General features: G+C 41.3%; 1 protein-coding gene across 1 annotated transcript in view; it reads right to left on the bottom strand.

The window, feature by feature from the left end:
- The window catches only part of LOC119779047 (zinc metalloproteinase-disintegrin-like brevilysin H2a), a 30439-nt gene extending 18729 nt beyond the window's left edge, over positions 1 to 11710 (bottom strand). Inside the window, exons 1-5 of the mRNA XM_038278544.1 lie at positions 11553 to 11710; positions 3752 to 3840; positions 3581 to 3657; positions 3286 to 3364; positions 2985 to 3061 (exon numbers count right to left, since the gene is read on the bottom strand). Coding sequence (XP_038134472.1) covers positions 2985 to 3061; positions 3286 to 3364; positions 3581 to 3657; positions 3752 to 3840; positions 11553 to 11610 — 380 coding nt within the window. The 5' untranslated portion in view covers positions 11611 to 11710. The remainder of the gene's footprint in view (positions 1 to 2984; positions 3062 to 3285; positions 3365 to 3580; positions 3658 to 3751; positions 3841 to 11552) is intronic.
- Between the last annotated feature and the right edge of the window lie 8083 nt (positions 11711 to 19793).

Genomic DNA, 19793 nt, shown 5'->3' with positions numbered 1-19793 from the left:
AATTATATAAACTACATTTCCCTATCTACTGTCATTAATTTGTGGATTTCCACAGACAGACTCCTACCGTCTCTGTTCTGGGGGCGTTGATCAGACTGACCCACATTTGCAGAGAATCTGTCAATCATGTACTATTGCTAGGTGAATTTAATGGCCAATCAGCGTCTCGGAACTTTATGGTATTGGGGCGCTGAAAATACTGCGCTTTAACAGGCTTCTGAACCCAAGCGCAGGTGCAGACAATTAGAGGGAAGATGGCGAACGTAACGAACGAGATGCAGCTTCCACCAAATTCGGTGAGATCCTTATTTATCTACCCGTTTGCCAGAAGAATATCCCTGTTGTAGGATATGAACATTTCATGTCATGGTTATTGTGACTGTGACGAATCCACCTCGTCGCTTAAAACAACCTCTCTAACTTTGCGCGCCACACACACATTCCTGTTATACTGTGTTTGTGAGGACCAATACACTCGCGCTGAGCCCAGTAGCTCCATGAACTTAAAACACACAAGCTGTTCCTGGTTACCTGCTGGCGTATTGAGGGTGCACACTTAATATTTCAGTGGGGTTAGCCGTGTGTGTGTGTGTGTGTGTGTGTGTGTGTGTGTGTGTGTATGTGTGTATGCTACGGGGACTTGTCATCTTCAGTCTGGCTGCGTCTTTGCTGGGTTCAAACCCAGTTTGGTGTAATTGAATAAGTCAATGAATCTGTGTAAAAGAATTAAGTTGTAAAAATTATTTGTTTTTGTACATCAATTGTTTGTGGAGGTAATATATGGACAAAACTGATTAATGAGAAGAAATCAGAAATAAGAGAGCCTGATGTGAGGGGCTTAAACTATTGAATGAGGGCTGTGGGAAGAAGAGCGGCCATTTTTGTTTTCTGTTTCTTTGTTACATTGCTGGTAACTGGAGGGAGGCTGAGGCCCAGAGGATCTTTAGTTTCTTTTGCACCCTGTTTTGAGTTTTTGAGCTCAATAAATCACCAACACCGGTAACCCGACTGAGACTGGATTCTTGGAGGCCAAAGAACCCCGTCACAGTGACCCAAATCATCACTGTTACTGTTACTATATAGTAAATTAAATCATTACTGTTAAATTGTATGTATTGTCCAATTGTTTATTTGAATTCTTATTCCGGATTAGTTGGAGACATACACTAGGCTATATCAGCCCCACCAAAAATATTTTTCACCAGCCGCCACTGGGCCTGACGCTCTGTTGCAAACTACCTGCTCACACGGTACATCCAAAAACCAGAAGTCGGACTCAGTGCCGAGAGATGGTTGGACTCGTCATCCAGGAAGAGGAACTCCTTAGTTTGCACAAGCACAGTGCGCGAGGTTCTGGTAAATCGGCTTATGTCATTAAATCAGCTCTGCTTCAACAGCAGGATTTAGCCAAGGACACCTCATAAGGGCCGACTCAATTTCAAACATATTTGATTTTCTCCTGACCTCAAGATTTCTGATTGGTGTTCACAAGTCATTTTTTGCAAGTCCAAGTCAAGTCTCAAGTCTTGAGAAGGCCTGTCACAATTATCAATTAATCGCACCATAAATTCTAATCACTCGATTAATTAAAATAAGTGCAATAATTTGCTTGTTTCTCCTTGTGTTTTCATCTCCGTCACTGAGACGGTATAGCTTAAAGGTCGCTATTATATCTATGGAATGATCATTATCTTGAACTGCTAAATGAAAAATACAATTTAAAAAAGCACACACGCAATTTTTTTTCCAGTTAAATTTTGCATCTTTATTTTTTTCTTTCAAAAACAACAATTTTCTTACAGTATTTTCCTGACATTTGAGGTTACAACTTTTTCTAGTTTTAGGATTAAATGTCTGCTCTTTTATTTTTAAGTGAAAATGAGGGCTGTGAAAAAAAAACAATCACAATCCTGCCTTTTATTAATACATATGAAGTTAGCAACTACAAGAGATAAATAAAAACCCTAAATAAATACCAGGACAATAACAATTCTTTCATAAAAGTAACATTGTGGCAATAATTTTTTTTTAACTTATTGCCCTGGAACAGACAGAAACGACTTGGCGGGCAGTATTTTAAATTCAATTCAGTTTATTTATTTAGTGCCAATTCACAACATATTTCTCGTCTACGACTGCGATGACGTTTTTAAAGCTTGGCTTGTCGATCATGCATGCATGCGCACGGGCGCGCGGGCATATTTGTCACGTAGCGTTGCGTCAGTGACGTCAGAGCTACGTGACAGTTTGACAGCCCCTCTGCCGTTTTTTTTTTTTTTTACCTCTGCTGTGTGCGGGTAAGGCGAGCGGCGATCAGTCAAGTTAGTAAAACAAAAAACACTTCAAAATAAAATATTGTTCACAAGTCAGAAATCACGAGTCTAAGTCGAGTCTAAAGTCATTAAATATGCGACTTAAGTGCGACTCGAGTACGAGTCACAAACTCGAGTCCCCATCTCTGGGAGGTGGTCGTCAGAGGCTGATCGCCCCTCGTTAGCCCCGTATACTACGTGATGCACTATCAGGCTGAAAGTCGGCTTGATCGGAAAAAAAATCTTAAATGACTGAAGCATCACCCCGAAAAGGGCAAAAACTCCTTCAGTGTATGCCCGGCTTATTAGGGCCCCGAGCCTTTAGAGGCAACCGTGGTAAATAGACGAAAAGACATATCAGGAGAGGAAAAAATAATATATATTCCCTTTTAAACTTGTGCAATGGTTCTTTAATCTGCCGCAGATATGAAGACCTGAGCTAAACACAAATCAGAGTTTCCCAAAAACGGATAAAAACCGGTCATACGCTGTACGAATGTTTGCCCTTTGCAGGCAGATTCTCCAGTCATGAGAGATTTTTTTGGGACGAGTTCTGTCTAATATATGGGGCTAAAGAGGGGCGATTAGTATGTTGATCAGCAATGATGATTCAAATACACGAGCACATGAGAACGCACAAGTACACATATTGAGAAACTGCCGATGACTCACCTCAGTCCGTCACACGTACTGATGCTAGCTGATGACTCACGGTCATTGGCAATCGTTCCTTGGTAGTAGCAGTGATCCTGACCAAGAAAGAATAAGGTTAGCAGCGGTAAACATATGTCGATACCATCAAGTTTATTTCCTTATACAGTGCAAATACCAAATACATCACAGATAATTCATTAACTGGCCTTAAAAATGTCTCTCTGTGTATAGAAATACCCAGAAGAGGAAATAAAGCTTCCTGATACTTGAAGTTTTTCATATTTCATTTCCCCTGAGCTGAATGTGGTCTGGCACTCACTACGTCATGTGGTCTTGAGGTGACCCGAGTCCCGTCTTCCTGGTAGGAGGTTTCTGTGTAGTCTCTGCCTAATAACTCCCTGGTGATGAAAAATGATCAGTCAGGTCGTTATTCTGGACAAGGAACTGAAAAAAGATTTCTTTTTTATTTCAGTCTCTAAGAAGATGTGAAATAATGATTTCAGGAGAGAAACAAAAAACTAGAAAAATGTTGGACAATTAATTGTTCCAGAACTTTACAACGATTTGTGGTTTAATAATGAAAGATAAATACTTTCAGGATGGTGGAAACATACGTGTTTTTCTCAAGCTGCAGTTGAATGTTTTTTCCTCCGACAGTCATTGCGTACTTAACTGTCTGTGGTCTGAGGTTCTGTAGGAGGAAAACCTTTCAGTTTACTTTCATTCTCAAATCACCTTCAATGATCAGATCTTGTCTGCAGAGGACAGGTGTTTAAAGGATTTACCTCCGTGCTTCTTTTCCTGACTGCGTGAAGTCTGACGGGTCGAACCACCTCATAGTCGTCCCCCACCTCGAAGCCTGGACTGTGGCTTTCTGTCAAACCAGCAGATCAGAGATGTCTGTTACCAATTTCTGTCATTTCGGCAGTAAAGAATCCAGAATATCCTTATTCAATCACTTTGCAACTGTATATTTCAATGCATTATGGGTCAAACATAATGACATTTATTAAGTGTAGGTTCACACTGCAGGCCTTAACTCTGATGCATGAATTATGAAAGCCTTGGTGGCCGTGGTGCTGAATGCGACACGAATCTGATCTTTTCAAATGCAACCTGTGTCTAAATGGCCAGGTCACATTCATCCCACCTGAACGTCATTACTACTCAACAAAGGTCCCAGTTCTACATCTTGCTTCGCCGAAGCGGGAAGAAAAACAACAACCATGGCGGACGATGATGCATAAATGAGCCTTTTTTCATTATGATACTGGGCTAATATACAGTTAGAGTCTTTAGTAGGCTTCTATATAGGGTTGCCAACTATCCCTTGATAAACGGAATCGTTCTGTATTTAGAAACAGAAGTACCTGTCCCGTATTTAGTGGGAAAGTAATGCACTTAGGGCCGGATCTATCAAAGTTTTGCGTGTATAAAAACGTGAGCTATTTCGCTGCGCACGCTAAAAAATTTACAAACTGATCTATCAACAGCGCGCTAAAAGGATTTGGTCTTTAAAACGTGCTAAATAGCGCCTCTTATCCATTTGGTACTTTTTCTGCTATGAATATGCTATATGGGGCGTTTACACGCAAAAGTGCGTCTTGTGGGAGGAGAACATGTAAATATATTAATTTAGCACTCGCAAAGTGATTTATCAAACCTGAAAGCAATTTTGCTAACGGTATCTGACTCTATATTTAACACGTTTCAAAAGAAGGTGCAAATGGTCTGTATGCGTAATTGCGCACACATGGCAGCGGTTATTGTCCCAAGAAGGAGACATGGAAATGAAGCAAGGAGACGCAGAGAACGCATTTTTTCACTCCGTGTGAATGTTTTTGGAATGAACGAGGAAACAATCAACAAAACATATCGTTTATCCAGCATTGCCATTTTGGAGCTGTTGGAGGAACTCCGAATGGATTTGGAGCCAGCCACAAGGAGGACCCACGCAATACCAGATATCACTAAACTCCTTGCAACGTTGCACTTTTTTGCATCTGGGTCATTCCAGCGTACGGTTGCAGCGAGAGCTGGGATCTCCCAATCTCGTTTTTCAGAAGTGCTGTCCGACGTTCTAAATGCCATGTCGCCCTGACGCCCTACCGGAGAACCCCGACCTCCCCCCTGCGCCTGTGGAGCAACATGCCAATGCTGCGGGGATGCGTATGCGCAGTAATCTCATCCACAGTCACTTCTTGTGAACCATTTGGTATGTGCATTTTTCTACAGGCCAATACAAAACGCCTGTTTTTTTTTTGTTTTTTTTTTTTTTTACTGCAGTGAAGTAGAAATTCAGCCACATACCACCTTAGGGAATAAAGGTTGCCAAAGTTTATATATATATATATATATATATATATTTTTTTTTGGATGGGGTGGGGGTGTCACTGTAAGATTTAAATTTCTTAATGCACTAGTTTGTACAAACTACAAACTACTTTGCCACAAACCACAAAACGCGTAAAACCATCATTTAAATAGGGCGTCTCCAACAGTTTTGCACCTGCCACCAGTTACGCAATCGCTCTTGTTAAATCACCCGCAAACCATGGTTCAGCCCCTCGCGCAAAATTCCAGTTTGCCAGCGCAAATTACTGCACGCAAAATTGGATCTTGATAAATCCGGCCCTCTGTCCCGTTTTACTATGAGGTTAAAAAAATAGTCAGAAAATGGAAACGCTGATGGAAATCGAAGAACAAGGGCCCGTTAGATACAAAACTTAAGGTAAACTTCTTCCGGGGCCCTGACCTGCGTTTTGACCAATGAGCTGAAAGCATATATGTAACGATCCAGAATCCCCTCATCCCATTGGTCGAGCGAAGTGTTGCTCATGGAGAAAATGGCGGAAGATAACAGAGCAGTTTTTTTTTTCATGGAGTTGGCAACCCTACTTCTATAGGAGTCTGAAATGTTCGCAGCTCCAGACAGATCCAGTAGATATATTCCTTTGTGTTGTCTGTAGCACACCTTGTATTGTGTCAAAATGTGAACAAGTACAAAAGTATAAATACGTTTAAATAGTAAAGTTCAGCATAGCCACCACATACTCCACCACGTGGTGCTAAATAAATGTCTTTCACTTCCAGCAACTTCTGCAAACATGCATGGAAAATGCAATGGAACTGTTGTTTCCCCCAGTTTCCCAGTTTCAGTCTAACCAGTCTACAGCTTGTTTGTTCTCAGGCTTTGCACTGAGCAACATTTCTCACTGTCTTTGCTCTTTGATTATGATGTAAATGTTCCAACAGGCTGTTTCTAAATGAGAACAAACACTGTCAGGGATTTCTGGTCAATGAATGAATAACTTATTTTAGACAATCCAATAAAATGACAAATCTAACACATGCAAACACTATGAACGTGTGTGTGTCTGAAAAGGGGATAAAGAAGTGAAACTTTTCTTTCTTACAGACGTAAACACCAACAATCTTCCTTATTTCTACTTTACGTATGAATCCGTCCAACTCTAGAAGTCCATTAAGTAAGGAAATCAATTAATTTATGTAAATCTTGGCGAACTGATTCACATTATCCATGTTTCACATATTTATGCTATTGTTACACGGTAGCCAATAAAACTACAATGGTTTCAGTGGGAGGACTGGTCATCCAAACCCGCCTCTGCCTCATATCTTTCCAGGATGAGGAAAGCTGGTCAAACCAGTTGACAGGTCAGTTCCTGCTGAAATAGATGAAGCAGTGGAAGAAACTTCAGCTGTAACCTCTTAGGCGTGGCTCCCTGAAAACTTTCATTCATGAAGAGCTTTAATCTGAGAACCTGGCCTCCTGTAGACGATGAACTGAGCTCCTCCTGCAAGAACCTGCAGGATTTCCGTCTCTCTGTGAAGAAGTAGACGCACATTATCTGACACTTCTTCTTTTTAGTTCTTGTTTCCTCTTTTTAAAGCACGTTCTGCATTTTATATTGATCGGATTTCATGGAAGACATGGAGAGAAGATGAGAAAAAAGCTTTAACCGTTCATCTATAATCCGTCTGTCTATCTCTATAACTCAGATGTATCTCTGCTTTAATCAGTGGCGCCTCCAGAAGTGTTTCATAGGGGCGGCCAGATGGGGCCCCCCTATGATGGCCCCTATATGTTTCAGTGGCTACTGAATCTAAAAGCCATAATTTCAGCGACTGAATCAACTATTGTTGTAAACCTGCCTGTAGAAATGATAAAGACTTCAGTAACACCTCCTCAGATCTTGGTTTATTGTGTGATTTTTAATGTTACGTCGCTGCCTGTGCAGAATGGGATGAAAGGCTAAACTGATGCTATTACAATCTACACTGGCGAGTGGCCCACTAGCTTTAACGCTCCTGAATCGAATCCTTGATTCGCTCCGGTTCTGGTCCAATAACAAGCTTGGTTAAAGTACCATTAACTGTGAGGTATCTATAGGTGAGCCGTGCTGCTGTCTAGCCCTGTGATGATCTGATGAGCTGTCCAGGGTCTACCACCCTACCCTACGATAACCTCCACTCTAATAACATCTTCTGCTGCATAGAAACTCCTTGTAATGGATCCAGTGCTCCCATCTCTGATTCTTAAGGGTATTATCATGCTGATGAAGATTCACAGTCATTCTAAAAAGGTTAAAAAACAAACCATTGGACTTTGTTTCCAAGTTGAAGACGTTTCGCTTCCCATCCAGGAAGCTTTTTTAATTCAAAATGTCATAGATAGCGTTGAGTTCACACCTAAAGCAGCAGAGGCAGCTAGTTTCCATGCAAAGTCGATGGTTGACGCGTATTTTGGCGCAGCAAAAGGTCAACTGAAGCAGCATGTCGTGAGCTTCTGAGGCGCGTGATGCGAAAAACTGAACTTTTGCTGCTGGACACGCCTCATCGACCAATCAGAGAAGCTGATCTGGGAGCTGGCAGGGAGTCAGACACAGCACTGCTGATGCAGAGCGCTGTGATCACCCTCTGAAACAGGTTATTAACGCCTAATGTTTAACTTTTATTAAAGTACCTGCCGGTAAAATATGTTTGATTTTATTATTCTGGAGCCTGCAGTTTGGATAACGTACATGAAAAACACCTTCTAGCCGTGAACACTAGCAGGAAACTGCAAAGAGGCTACTGGGCCAGAGGCTGGTGTTGAACTGGGCTCCCAATGAGAGCTGGTGTACGGGGGTCAGAAACAATATCTGAACGCATGATGGTAATCTGGATGAACTGACTGCACAGATGGAGTTTTCAGGTAGACTTTCTCACTTAAAAACATCATAAATCTACTTTTTACCGACAGATCATAGCAGATGTAGCTGCCATTGCTCCTGGCAAAGAAAGGATAGGGTAGCTCCGCCCAACGCATCATCAGACCCACTTTTCCTGCGCTCAGCTAGAGCAGCAAAGATGCTTCAGCCGACCATCAGAACTAAACTTGTACAAGCATTAAAAATAAAGCAGCACGCGTGTTTTTGCTGCTCCTGCTTCGTGCGGTCTGAACGTACTTAGCATAATACAGTAGGCCAACAAAGCCTTTAGAAAACATGCAAATTGAATCGGACGAACATTTGACTTCTTCTGTTAGTCTGCAATGCCACAAACTTGGACTGGTATTATCATGTTTTTATTACCACATTATGATCTATCAAGAGGACAGGAAACCTCCAGTCAGCAAAGATCTTGTTCTCCTCCTGCTCAGCATGCTACCCTGTGTGAATCCCTCCTGTTCCTGCAGCAGGACCACCAAGCACAGGTAAGAACAGCTCTATAGATGACGGCCTGATCTATCACCACTGAGTCTTTCAGAAGGATTTAAAAGGAATTTATGCTCCTACTGTCCTGGTTGATGTTGAACCAAATCTAAGAGCCAGAAACTAACAGAAACCTTAAAGTGAAAGTTTATCCGTAAAGTGAAAAAACATTTAACAAGTTAACAGATCTGTAGAGAAGATTAGGCCTTTGAGACTGAGACTGATGTTGGTTACTACTTCCTGTTTTCACACTGTTAGTGTCAGTTAGAAATAAATCACTTCATTGATAGTTTTTAACCTTTTATGCGCTGATAATTCGGCTGACCTCTATGGTGCGCGTCACATTAAAGCTGAGCTAATCATCGGCTCGTCACTCTCCTCAACGCTGGATTCATTTCCATTTAGAAACTTTGGACGTTCTACACCGGAAAAAAATCCAAATCTAGATCACTCAATTTTTGATTAAGTGCATTTGTTCTTAAATTAAGGAGGTAAGTGAGACACTTTGCCAATGGAACAAGACAATTCACATTTAAAATAAGAAAACAATTGTACTGTCAAGTGCATATTATCTAATTATCTTATTTTAAGAGTAAAGATGCTCATTCCATTGGCAAAAATCTGATGTACCTGCTCAAACTAAGGGTAAATAAACTTTGTCTAAGACATTTTTTACTTATTTCTAGATTGTTTTTGCAGTGTAATTATCTTATGTCAAAAATGTAAAACAACTGGATCACAGTGAAGTAACGACCTTCAACCATCAGACATGGAGTGAAGAGGTTCTCTGACTGGATCTCTGGCGCTAACCCATCTGTTATTATGGGACCTCTCATAATAATCTAATGCATAAAATTTAAGCTAATAAAGCAGTTTTGGTAAATTACCAAAAGGAAGAAGCACTGTTATAAAAAATTTGCAGAATGTTTGCTTGTGTCTCAGCCCCCCCTTCATTGTCCACTAGGGCTGTAAATCACATCCATCATCGCGATTCGATTCAGTATCGATTTCCTGACCCGACGATTCGATTATTTTCGATACTCAAGAATACACCACGATACGATTCATCGATTAGTCGATTAATCAGTTAATTTTTTTTGGTTTTTTGTTTTTTTACACATTACAGGCTAAACAAAGTTTCAAGTTTGAAATAAATCAATGAAAGCTGTAATATCGTTATTCATTTTTTTTAGAAACAACAGCAAATAACAGAAGTAGAAAAGTTGCATCAAAAAATACTGCAGAAAATCAGTGCAATTCAAAACCTCGGCTCCAGACGTCCCGCCCCCTCCACAGACGCTCCGCTGCTCCTCTCCCTGATCGTAGCTGACCGCAGACAGTGCCGCAGACAGGAGGCCGGCTTGTTTTTTTTTATGACCGAAATTGCGGAAAACAACTCGTGAAGTTTGACCCGCTAGAAGAGCGAGGTGCGCGAGAACGCTGGGACCCTTTTTCCACCTGGATCCCCGCTCTTTTTGGCCCTGATGTCCCTCCGTCGTCGGACTAAACTCGCCCCCACTTCCTCGCCGCCTCGGCCGTATCTAGACCCACAGCGTGTAGCTCAGACCACGCTTCAATACTGAGCATAAATCAAAAATGTCTGCATCAAGCTCACTGCAACACACTGCTGTAAGAGTATAACCAGGAAGCGACGTAGGAGGGCAAAATAGGTTTAGCGCCACCGCAGGACGGGAGGGAGAATTACGCCCAGGAGCAAATGGATAAAAATAGACCGGAGGAAAAAAAAAAACATGAATCGATTCTCTTGCGGACGAATCGATGCATCGAATCGTCGGCTGTTGGATCGATGCATCGATACAAAACTATTATTATTTACACCCCTAGTGTCCACCATATTGGATCAGTCCATTTGCTGCACATGTTCAGAAAGGTCCAATCAGACAGCAGCAAACCATTTGAAAACAAACCATGCAAAGAGCAGTGTTGCCAACTTAGCGCTTTAGTCGCTATATTTAGCCACTTTTCAGACCCCTCTAGCACTTTGATTTCTAAAAAGCTCCTAGCGCCAAATCTAGAGACTTTTTTCTGCTACTGGAGACTTTGGAGACAACATCTAAAAGCAGCGAACTCTGCTCTCCAGAGCGAGTAGATTGGTAACCCCGCCTCCTGCTCTCCTCTATCTTGTCTGCTGTCATGATTCATGCAGCTATTATTTCATCCTAATGAAAAATGGAGAACAGATAAGCAGATCATGGCTTGTCTACAGTGAAACTAACAAAGTGACTAAAACTAACGAGGTGATTATAGTTCCAAACTTCGTTCTTAAAGGAAACTATTTTTTTCCGTGTGAAGTTTGAATCCTGCAGGGATTTACATGAGGAATTTTAGACACTTTTTAGCCTTAAAATCTGTCCTGAAACCTGGAAAATCTCATGTCCTCATTCTGTGCTTTTCCATCAGTCCAAGCAGATTTACAATTAGTGAGTAAGTTCCTCTGACTCACAGCTACCTGGTAGTACCTGGGTGGGCAGCGGCTTTGTTGTGATCCAAAGTCCAGCTCCTGCAGCGTGTCGTCGCTCTATTTACTGGGTTATTAGGTAGTAACATACATGCAACTACCAGCTGCTGTGGCAGTTTGGTTAACCTCAGGGCACAGAGCCTCTCTACTTGAGCAATTCTTACCTAATCACATGTCTTAAAACTGTTTTGGCCCTGAGCTGAAAACACCTTGGCCAAATGTACAGACAGAATCAGGTAGTAATGATTATCATAGAGTCTCTTCTCCTTAACAGGTTCACAGAACAGCTTTCTCCCCTCAGGATCAGGAAGCTTTGAATAAATGGTCAAGGCTTTAGTTATTAATCAGCCCTCCTGTGCTGAACAGAGGTAACAGTATCCGGTCACTTACCTGAGGGCTTGAATGAGACGTTTAGGAACAGAAGCCACAGTAGGAGTGTTCTCGTCATTGTCCCGGTCCAAACGGTGGCAGATCACTGCCCTGATGGGGTTTTATGAGTGTTACCTGCTCGCTGCAGTGCTGCCCAGGCAAGGCCACGCCTTCTCCCCTGGGCCCACTTCCTTGTTGACATTACTCCAAGGAGCCGGCCTGAACACGCCCCTGCCTCAGTGAAAGAATTCAGGAAGAACACAGCTTGTGGCCTGACAGATAGATTTTATCATTGTGATGTCACAATCTGCTTCTGACCACAGCTGAAATCATGCTTCCCCTTTCTTCATATCTACCTTCTATGGGTTTCTGTTAAAGCCATAAATAAGGAGTCTGACTCACCGCCTGCTGTGACTGACTGACTCAAGTACATAATTTACTCAATATGCAAATTTCCACCCGTCGTTTTGCTCACTGTCATCAGCACATCCTAAATGGTGTCAGTGTGGGTGCGGCATTCAGCAGACCCCTGCAGGGAGCTCGGTCTGCAGAGGCTAGGCGCTGCTTCTTTCTCCCTGCGTCTGCCCTCACCCACTGAACACATGCCTGGTGTCAGAGCAAAGACAATAAGGCCAATGTCTGTCCTTCCTCTCTGTGTCTCTCTGCTGACCGGCACTTCTCAGGACACAGGGTTCAGTTTATGTGGCACTGTAGCATCTCTGTGGCAGTCTGACGGCTGGTGAAACATGGCGGCGGTTCAAAGAGTCATCTGAGGCAGACTTCCTCCTCCTTCCTGCTCGATGTCCTAAAAAGATGGCTGAAGTATTTGGACAACAAGTCCCTCATCAAAGCACAACAAATAAATAATGATAAAGTTTTTATATGATTGTAAGATTCTGTTATTTCTGTGACTAACTGGATGTGCTCTCTTCGTCCTCTGACATGGGAGCTGGCTCGGAGCTCGTCTGCCTGGCTGTGTGTTTCCTGGACGGGGCCGCCTGTGGAGCTGGTTGACAGTTGCCTTTTGTATCTATGCTTCTTTTTCTATGTCTGCTTCTGTCTCCTTGAACCCCAGTGGGCCTCAGCAGATGGCCGCTCACACTGAGCCTGGTTCTGCTGGAGGTTTCTTCCTGTTCAAAGGGAGTTTTTCCTCTCCACTGTCGCTACAAGCATGCTTAGTGTGAGGGATTGCTGAAGAATCAATGAGTCGATGCAATCAGCTGGTTTTCCTTAGATTGAAAACTTTGAATCAATCTGACTGGATGATCTGGTGAACTGTAAACCTGAGATTACATGATGTGAATTGGAGCTATAGAAATAAACTGAATAGAATTATTTATTTTATTATTTTATACTTTATATTGTTATTTATATTATATTTAACATGTTTAGTTTTTTTTTTTTAACAACTTGTGTTTCCCCTTGTTGCTGCTAAACACATTTCTGTCTATCGTCCAACTGCAGGACGATAGACATTGTTCTATTCAATCCTATTCTATTCATACTCATCTTCCCTCTTATCTGCCGGCGGGTCGCCTCATGTTCGGTAAAAGATGCCAGGAGAACCTTCTGAGGGAGGCATCCAGGATGCATCCTCAGCTGCCTCCTCTTGATTTGGAGAAGAAGCGGCTCTACTCTAAGCCTCTCCCTAATGACCAATCTCCTCACCCTATCTATAAGGGAGAACCCAGCCACCTTGTAAAGAAGCTAGTTCCAGCCATGTTTATCTGGGATCTTGTTCTCCATTTCTTGACCATTGCTGAGGGTAGAAACATTGATGATAAATCTCTTTGCACTGGAAAAACGATCTAGAAATAAGTAAAGTTTTCTTAAATTAAGTGTATTTATCCTTAATCTAAGTAGGTAAATGAGACGGTTCGCCAGATAATTAGATAGCAGTCGCATTTTCTTAATTTAAATGTACATTTTCTTGTTCTATTGGCAAAATGTCTCTTTTACCTCATCAATCCAAGAACAAATGCACCTATTTTAAGAACAAATAAATTAGATTTCGATTTTTTTTCAGTGCACTACAGCAGACCAGAGCAGCCTCCCTATTAGGGCTGCAGCCACGCAAACCAGTCTGTCAATCTCCTGCTTGAGTCAGAGGACACAGCAGAGCAAACGCTGATTGAATGATGCTGTAATAATGGAGAATGCTTGATTAAACCCCTGGGTTGCTTTCTGATTTGCTAAGGGTATTGCATATTACCACCTAAACTCCAGAAGACTGGCCAACTCATGCAGCTTAAAAAGGAACGTCACAAAATCTACAGGAAATGTCACATTCATAGGTGCTGAATAGAAATAAATTGACCTGCAAAAATAGATCTAAAAATGAGTCAAGAATTCTTTAAATACGTGTAACTGTCCTTTAATATGAGCAGGTCACTAAAATGATCTGCAAATGGAATAAGCATATTTATGAACTGCACTTCATTTTTGCATTTTAAGTGCAACAATCTTATTCCTTAGATCATTTTACTCACCAGGTTTAAAATACTCTTATTTTAAAACGAATAAGCTACAAAGATGAAGTAGGAATTAAAAGCCTTTACTTTTTAAAGGAGCTACACTGTGGTTTAGGGCCGTCTATAAACCGTTTCTATGTGGTGCTGATCTGCATGCAGTCGTCAGTTGGAGGCAGGGCTGCTGCAGTACTCTGCATGCAGGAATCAGGGTGTTCCTTCCCCTTAAACCTTATCTGGTTGAACATTTAGGCCCCGTCCACACGAAGTCAAAACGAACACGAAACGCTAATATTTTCCAGAACGTTTGTCGTAAAGACGGAGACGTAAAATAAATGTGAGCGTCCACACGAATGCATGAAAACGCTGCAAAATGTATGCCAGGCCTGTAAGTGGCGCTGTGGTACCAAAGCAAAAATAGGTCACGAAATGTTGGGCATGCGCACTAATATTTATACATGGTGCCCTGCGGGTCCATTTTCGTGGTTCAGTCAAATTCAGGTGCTGAACTATGTCATCGATATTGCTCTGTTCTTCCTGGAGATATTCCAGAAGAAGAAGATTCTGTTGTAAGCCCGACAGCAGGGTGAGTAGCATTAGCAGCAACCATTCAACACAGTACGGCGCCATTGTTGTTGTGATACTGTGTCGCGCATGCGTGTTTAGAGGCGACGCTATGACGCATGCGTGTAAGAAAAAAAATGCGGTTAGAGTTTAAAGATGGAAACGCGAAAACGGCGTTTCAAAATCTTCCCACTCTGAAGGCTTAATAAAAAAAAGATCGTTTACAGACCCCCGAAACGCCGGCTTTGTATGGATGAGAGGCTGGTTTGGTGAAAAATGTGTGCGTTTAGGCCAGGGTTTGACTTCGTGTGGACGGGGCCTTAGCCGCCTGTTTTTTTCAGGCCTATTTTACTCAAATTCTCTCCTCCCTCCACTGGCTTCCAGTTCACTCTATGATAGACAGTTTGCTTTTAAAGTCATAAACCAACTCGCTCCATGTGTCTGAACTTTTAACTGTTCGCCACGACAATCAGCATGTCCCCTGATTTTCCCTCCTGGGTTGGGGAACCAGAGATTCGATCCAATACTGACCAAGGAGTCTAAATCCCAACTAGAACACATCTACTCACACAGGCCTTTCACTCCAGGCAGTTCACCTTTGTTTGTTTTGTGTGTGTGGTTTTTTTTTAATGGCTCTATCTTAGATAAAAATGGGCACCAGCACCCATCACGACCCTGCTAGGGACAAGCGTGACGCTAAATCGATGGATGGATGGATGCAAAAGCAAAAAATGGAAATATAAATGTGTCATTTTTGCTTAAATTAAGCAGGTGAGATACTTTGCCCATGGAACAAGACAATTCACATTTAGAATATGTAATAATAATTGCTTTGTCTTATTTCAAGTGCATTCTATCTGATTATCTTATTTTAGGAGTAAAAATTCTCTTTCCATTGGCAGATCATCTTATTAGGGTTAAATACACTCAATTTAAGATTTTTTAAAACTTATTTCTAGATGGTTTTTTCAGTGTGGTTCAATCTTGCATCTTCAGTTTAAACTTTTATTTTCTATAAATGTTTATGTTTTATATATTTTGTCTCAGGATCTTGTAAAGCACTTTGTGAACCCTGAGGTTCCTTGAAAAATCCTACAGAAATAAACTTTGATTCTGGCATCTTTATGAGGACACGCTTTGGTATAAACTTGTCTGCATTCTTCTGCTCACAGGATCTTGGCTAAGAGGGAAGATTGTTGCCTAATTCAAATACTTTTGTCTACCACTATTAAATATTTTGTTTCCTTTCAGAGTATCTAGCTACATGCCCATGTCTCAACACGACAAGGAGTTTTTGGTCCAGATGAAGTTTGAAAAGTCATAAACAGACGTTAGATTTGATCCAAAGTTCGTAAACATCAACCTTAAAGATGATGCTTACTTAGCAACTTATCATGCATAGTTAACCGGAGTAAACATATGGAAGCCCTGAAAGGCAAGAGAAATGAAAAAAATCAACGGCCATTTTTTTTTAAGTGTTCTTGTAATACTTTGTTTTGCCACTAGAGGCCCTGAAGTAATGAGACAGACAGTCGCTGTCGGCTGTATTCTTCATCCAGTCAGAGAGGCCTGTTTTCCAAGAATCACTGTCCCAAATAAAAAAAGTTGATGTTTGAAAAATAAAATAAGATACAAACAAGGAACAAAAACTATGCCTTCATTTGCTGTTGGAATGTGCTTATCATATCAACCTTGTATTTTTATGAACGATGGAGAATTATTTGCAGGGATGATCCAGCTACGGAAGCTGGGACTTTTTTTTTTCTGTGCCTTCTCGAGATAACGACTTAACTATCTTGTTCTCACAGTTAAACCATTAATTGTTTTCTCGAGTTAACGAGATAATTAACCAGCCTCATTCATAAGTAATGAATGAGTCTGTCCAGCAGCCCTGGATTCCCAGTCCATCCATGCCTGCAGGGCCCGTTGTTGTGAAGTTGCAGTATGCTCAAATCATTTTTCAGTTTCCTTTTTCTTTTCACTCATTGTCAGGTCGTGGTGGATGTTTGGATTGCATGGAATACAGTAGAAACAAATCTGTTTGTAATGAAAATCTTTAATCTTGACTCATTTTGGGGGCTAAAGGCCTGGTTATCCTCCTGCAGCAGTTTGTCGCAGTGAGCTTGTCGCAGATATTTTTTATTTATGTCCAATGTTGAAGCGTGGTCTGCGCTCTGTTATTCCACGCCACAACACCAGAGGGCCAATCAGGAACTAGCTGTGGGTCTAGATACGGCCGAGGCGGTGAGGAAGTGGGGGAAAGTTTGTGCGACAACGGAGGGACATGAGGGCCAAAAAGAGCGGGGATCCAGGCGGAAAAAGGGTCCCAGCGTTCTCGCGCACCTCGCTCTTGTAGCTGCTCCATCTTCACCAGTCGTTTTCCACAATGGCAGTCAGAAAAACAAAACAAGATGCATAGGGCCGGATTTATCAAGATCCAATTTTGCGTGCAGTAATTTCCGCTCGCAAACTGGAATTTTGCGCGAGGGGCTGAACCATGGTTTGCGGGTGATTTAACAAGAGTGATTGCGTAACTGGTGGCAGGTGCAAAACTGTTGGAGACGCCCTATTTAAATGATGGTTTTGCGCGTTTTGTGGTTTGCGGCAAAGTAGTTTGTAGTTTGTGCAAACTAGTGCATTAAGAAATTTAAATCTTACAGTGACACCCAACAACAACAACAAAAAAAAAAAAAAAAATATATATATATATATATATATATATATATATATATATATATATATGTATATATATATATATATATATATATATATATATATATATATATATATATATATATATATATATATATATATATATATATATATAAAGAAAAAACTTTGGCAACCTTTATTCCCTAACGTGGTATGTGGCTGAATTTCTACTTCACTGCAGTAAAAAGAAAAACAAAAAAACCAGGTGTTTTGTATTGGCCTGTAGAAAAATGCACAGACCAAATGGCTCACAAGAAGTGACTGTGGATGAGATTACTGCGCAGCATTGGCACGTTGCTCCACAGGCGCAGGGGGGAGAACCCCGACCCCGTCGGACAGCACTTCTGAAAAACGAGATTGGGAGATCCCAGCTCTCGCTGCAACCGTACGCTGGAATGACCCAGATGCAAAAAAGTGAAACGTTGCAAGGAGTTTTGTGATATCTGGTATTGCGTGGGTCCTCCTTGTGGCTGGCTCCAAATCCATTCGGAGTTCCTCCAACAGCTCCAAAATGGCAATGCTGGATAAACGATATGATTTCATGATCGTTTCCTCTTCATTCCAAAAATATTCACACGGAGTGAAAAAATGCGTTCTCTGCGTCTCCTTGCTTCATGTCGATGTCTCCTTCTTGCGACAATAACCGCTGCCATGTGTGCGCAATTACGCATACAGACCATTTGCACCTTCTTTTGAAACGTGTTAAATATAGAGTCAGATACCGTTAGCAAAATTGCTTTCAGGTTTGATAAATCACTTTGCGAGTGCTAAATTAATATATTTACATGTTCTCCTCCCAAAAGACGCACTTTTGCGTGTAAACGCCCCATATTGCATATTCATTGCAGAAAAAGTACTAAATGGATAAGAGGCGCTATTTAGCACGTTTTAAAGACCAAATCCTTTTAGCACGCTGTTGATAGATCAGTTTGTACATTTTTTAGCGTGCGGAGTGAAATAGCTCACGTTTTTATACTAGCAAACCTTTGATAGATCCCGCCCATAGTGTAGAGTGGATGTAGATTTGACCAATCAGAGGCCTCCTGTCTGCAGTCACCTTCCATTTTGGAGAGGTGCAGGGCGGGGACATATCTACGTTAACTGCGACACACACAGACACAACAGAGGGACATGACCGCTCTGGGCTTCCGTATCCAGCATCATAACTGCTCTTTCTTCAGATCAAGACTGTTGCTCTGTTCGAAAACCTAGGACGCGTCCTTAGAAGGCCAGATTCGAAGGCCGATTACGTCATAGCGTGGCGCCGAGGTCTGGTCGGATTCCAAGAGTCCTCGTTATGCGTCCTTAAAATGCGTCCTTCTTTTTGCCCGATTTGAAGGACGGGTCCGATGTATCCTCGCTATCCTTGGATATCCCAGGATTCATTGAGAGACCAAGCAAGCCGTGATCAGAGGAAAGGTTACTTGGCGCCGAACAGTGGTGAAAATTGGAAGTTCAGTTTAATATAATACAACTCTGTGAATAGTTCCGTCTGAAATGAATGAAAATAGTTGTTTTAATGATTATAGAGTCAGATATGTGGCGGTAATGTTTATTTTATCTAAAGGTTTTAATCTGTTACTGTGGAAATGGGTTTGGCTGGAATTTAAGGACTGATTCTAATATATCTGCAGAGTGGGGACAATAAATCTGATAGGATTTTTATCTTTTTATTGCTGTTTTGCACAATATGCTTAACTAAGATTTTTTGTTGTTGAATATTAGAGATTTTGCAGATATATTTTTATACATACATTGTTTAGATTTACTTATATCTTTTATAGAATAGAATAGAAAATCCCTTTATTGTCCCACAATGGGCAAATTTACAGCAGCAGAAAGATTATTGAAAATGGTCACACAAATGAGGACCTTAGAAAAATCTATAAGAATAACATAACAGGGAAGAGTTAAAATATAAACAATAAAATACTGTAAAGTGTTTTAACAATATAAAACTGGAGAATAAATAACCAATATGCAGCTATGGACATTTTTACAGTAATTTGAAAATAGCAGCAACATCAGAGATGTGCAGAATGACAGCAGCAGGTTATTTAACTGACTAAGGTTTCTATCATTACATTTGATTTGATTCGTTCCTTCTCCCGGTGGTTGGAACCTTTATTCCACTCTGGATTCTTGTGAGTCTTTGTTCACTTCACAATAAAAATGAAATAAATAAACAGTTTTGAAAACTTCTGTATTCATTCTTTTCCTGCTTTGTGTGTCAACTTTCACGGTTGCTAAGCAACAGAGCATACGGCGGTAAAACCCGCCGAAGGGTAGACCTGTTCGAATTTACAGCCTAAATTCTTCCGGTCTCCTTATTTTCACGGACTTGGAAGGATCCAGTCCAGGTAGACCGCGTCCTTGGAGGATGAAGCCCAGGATTTCGAACAGAGACTGTATTTCCCAGATAACCTCATACCTGCTGTCAGTCAGTGTTAATCATAATGTGTCACAGTAAATTAGACATGGCTGTAAGAAATAATGTGGCAAGAATGTTGCTTAATTG

This window comes from Cyprinodon tularosa, unplaced genomic scaffold (assembly GCF_016077235.1).
Source record: "Cyprinodon tularosa strain WSP-4 unplaced genomic scaffold, ASM1607723v1 ctg1418, whole genome shotgun sequence".
Taxonomy (NCBI): Eukaryota; Metazoa; Chordata; class Actinopteri; order Cyprinodontiformes; family Cyprinodontidae; genus Cyprinodon; species Cyprinodon tularosa.
Note: the sequence above shows the minus strand (reverse complement) of the source record. Positions and strands in the feature narration are given on the sequence as shown.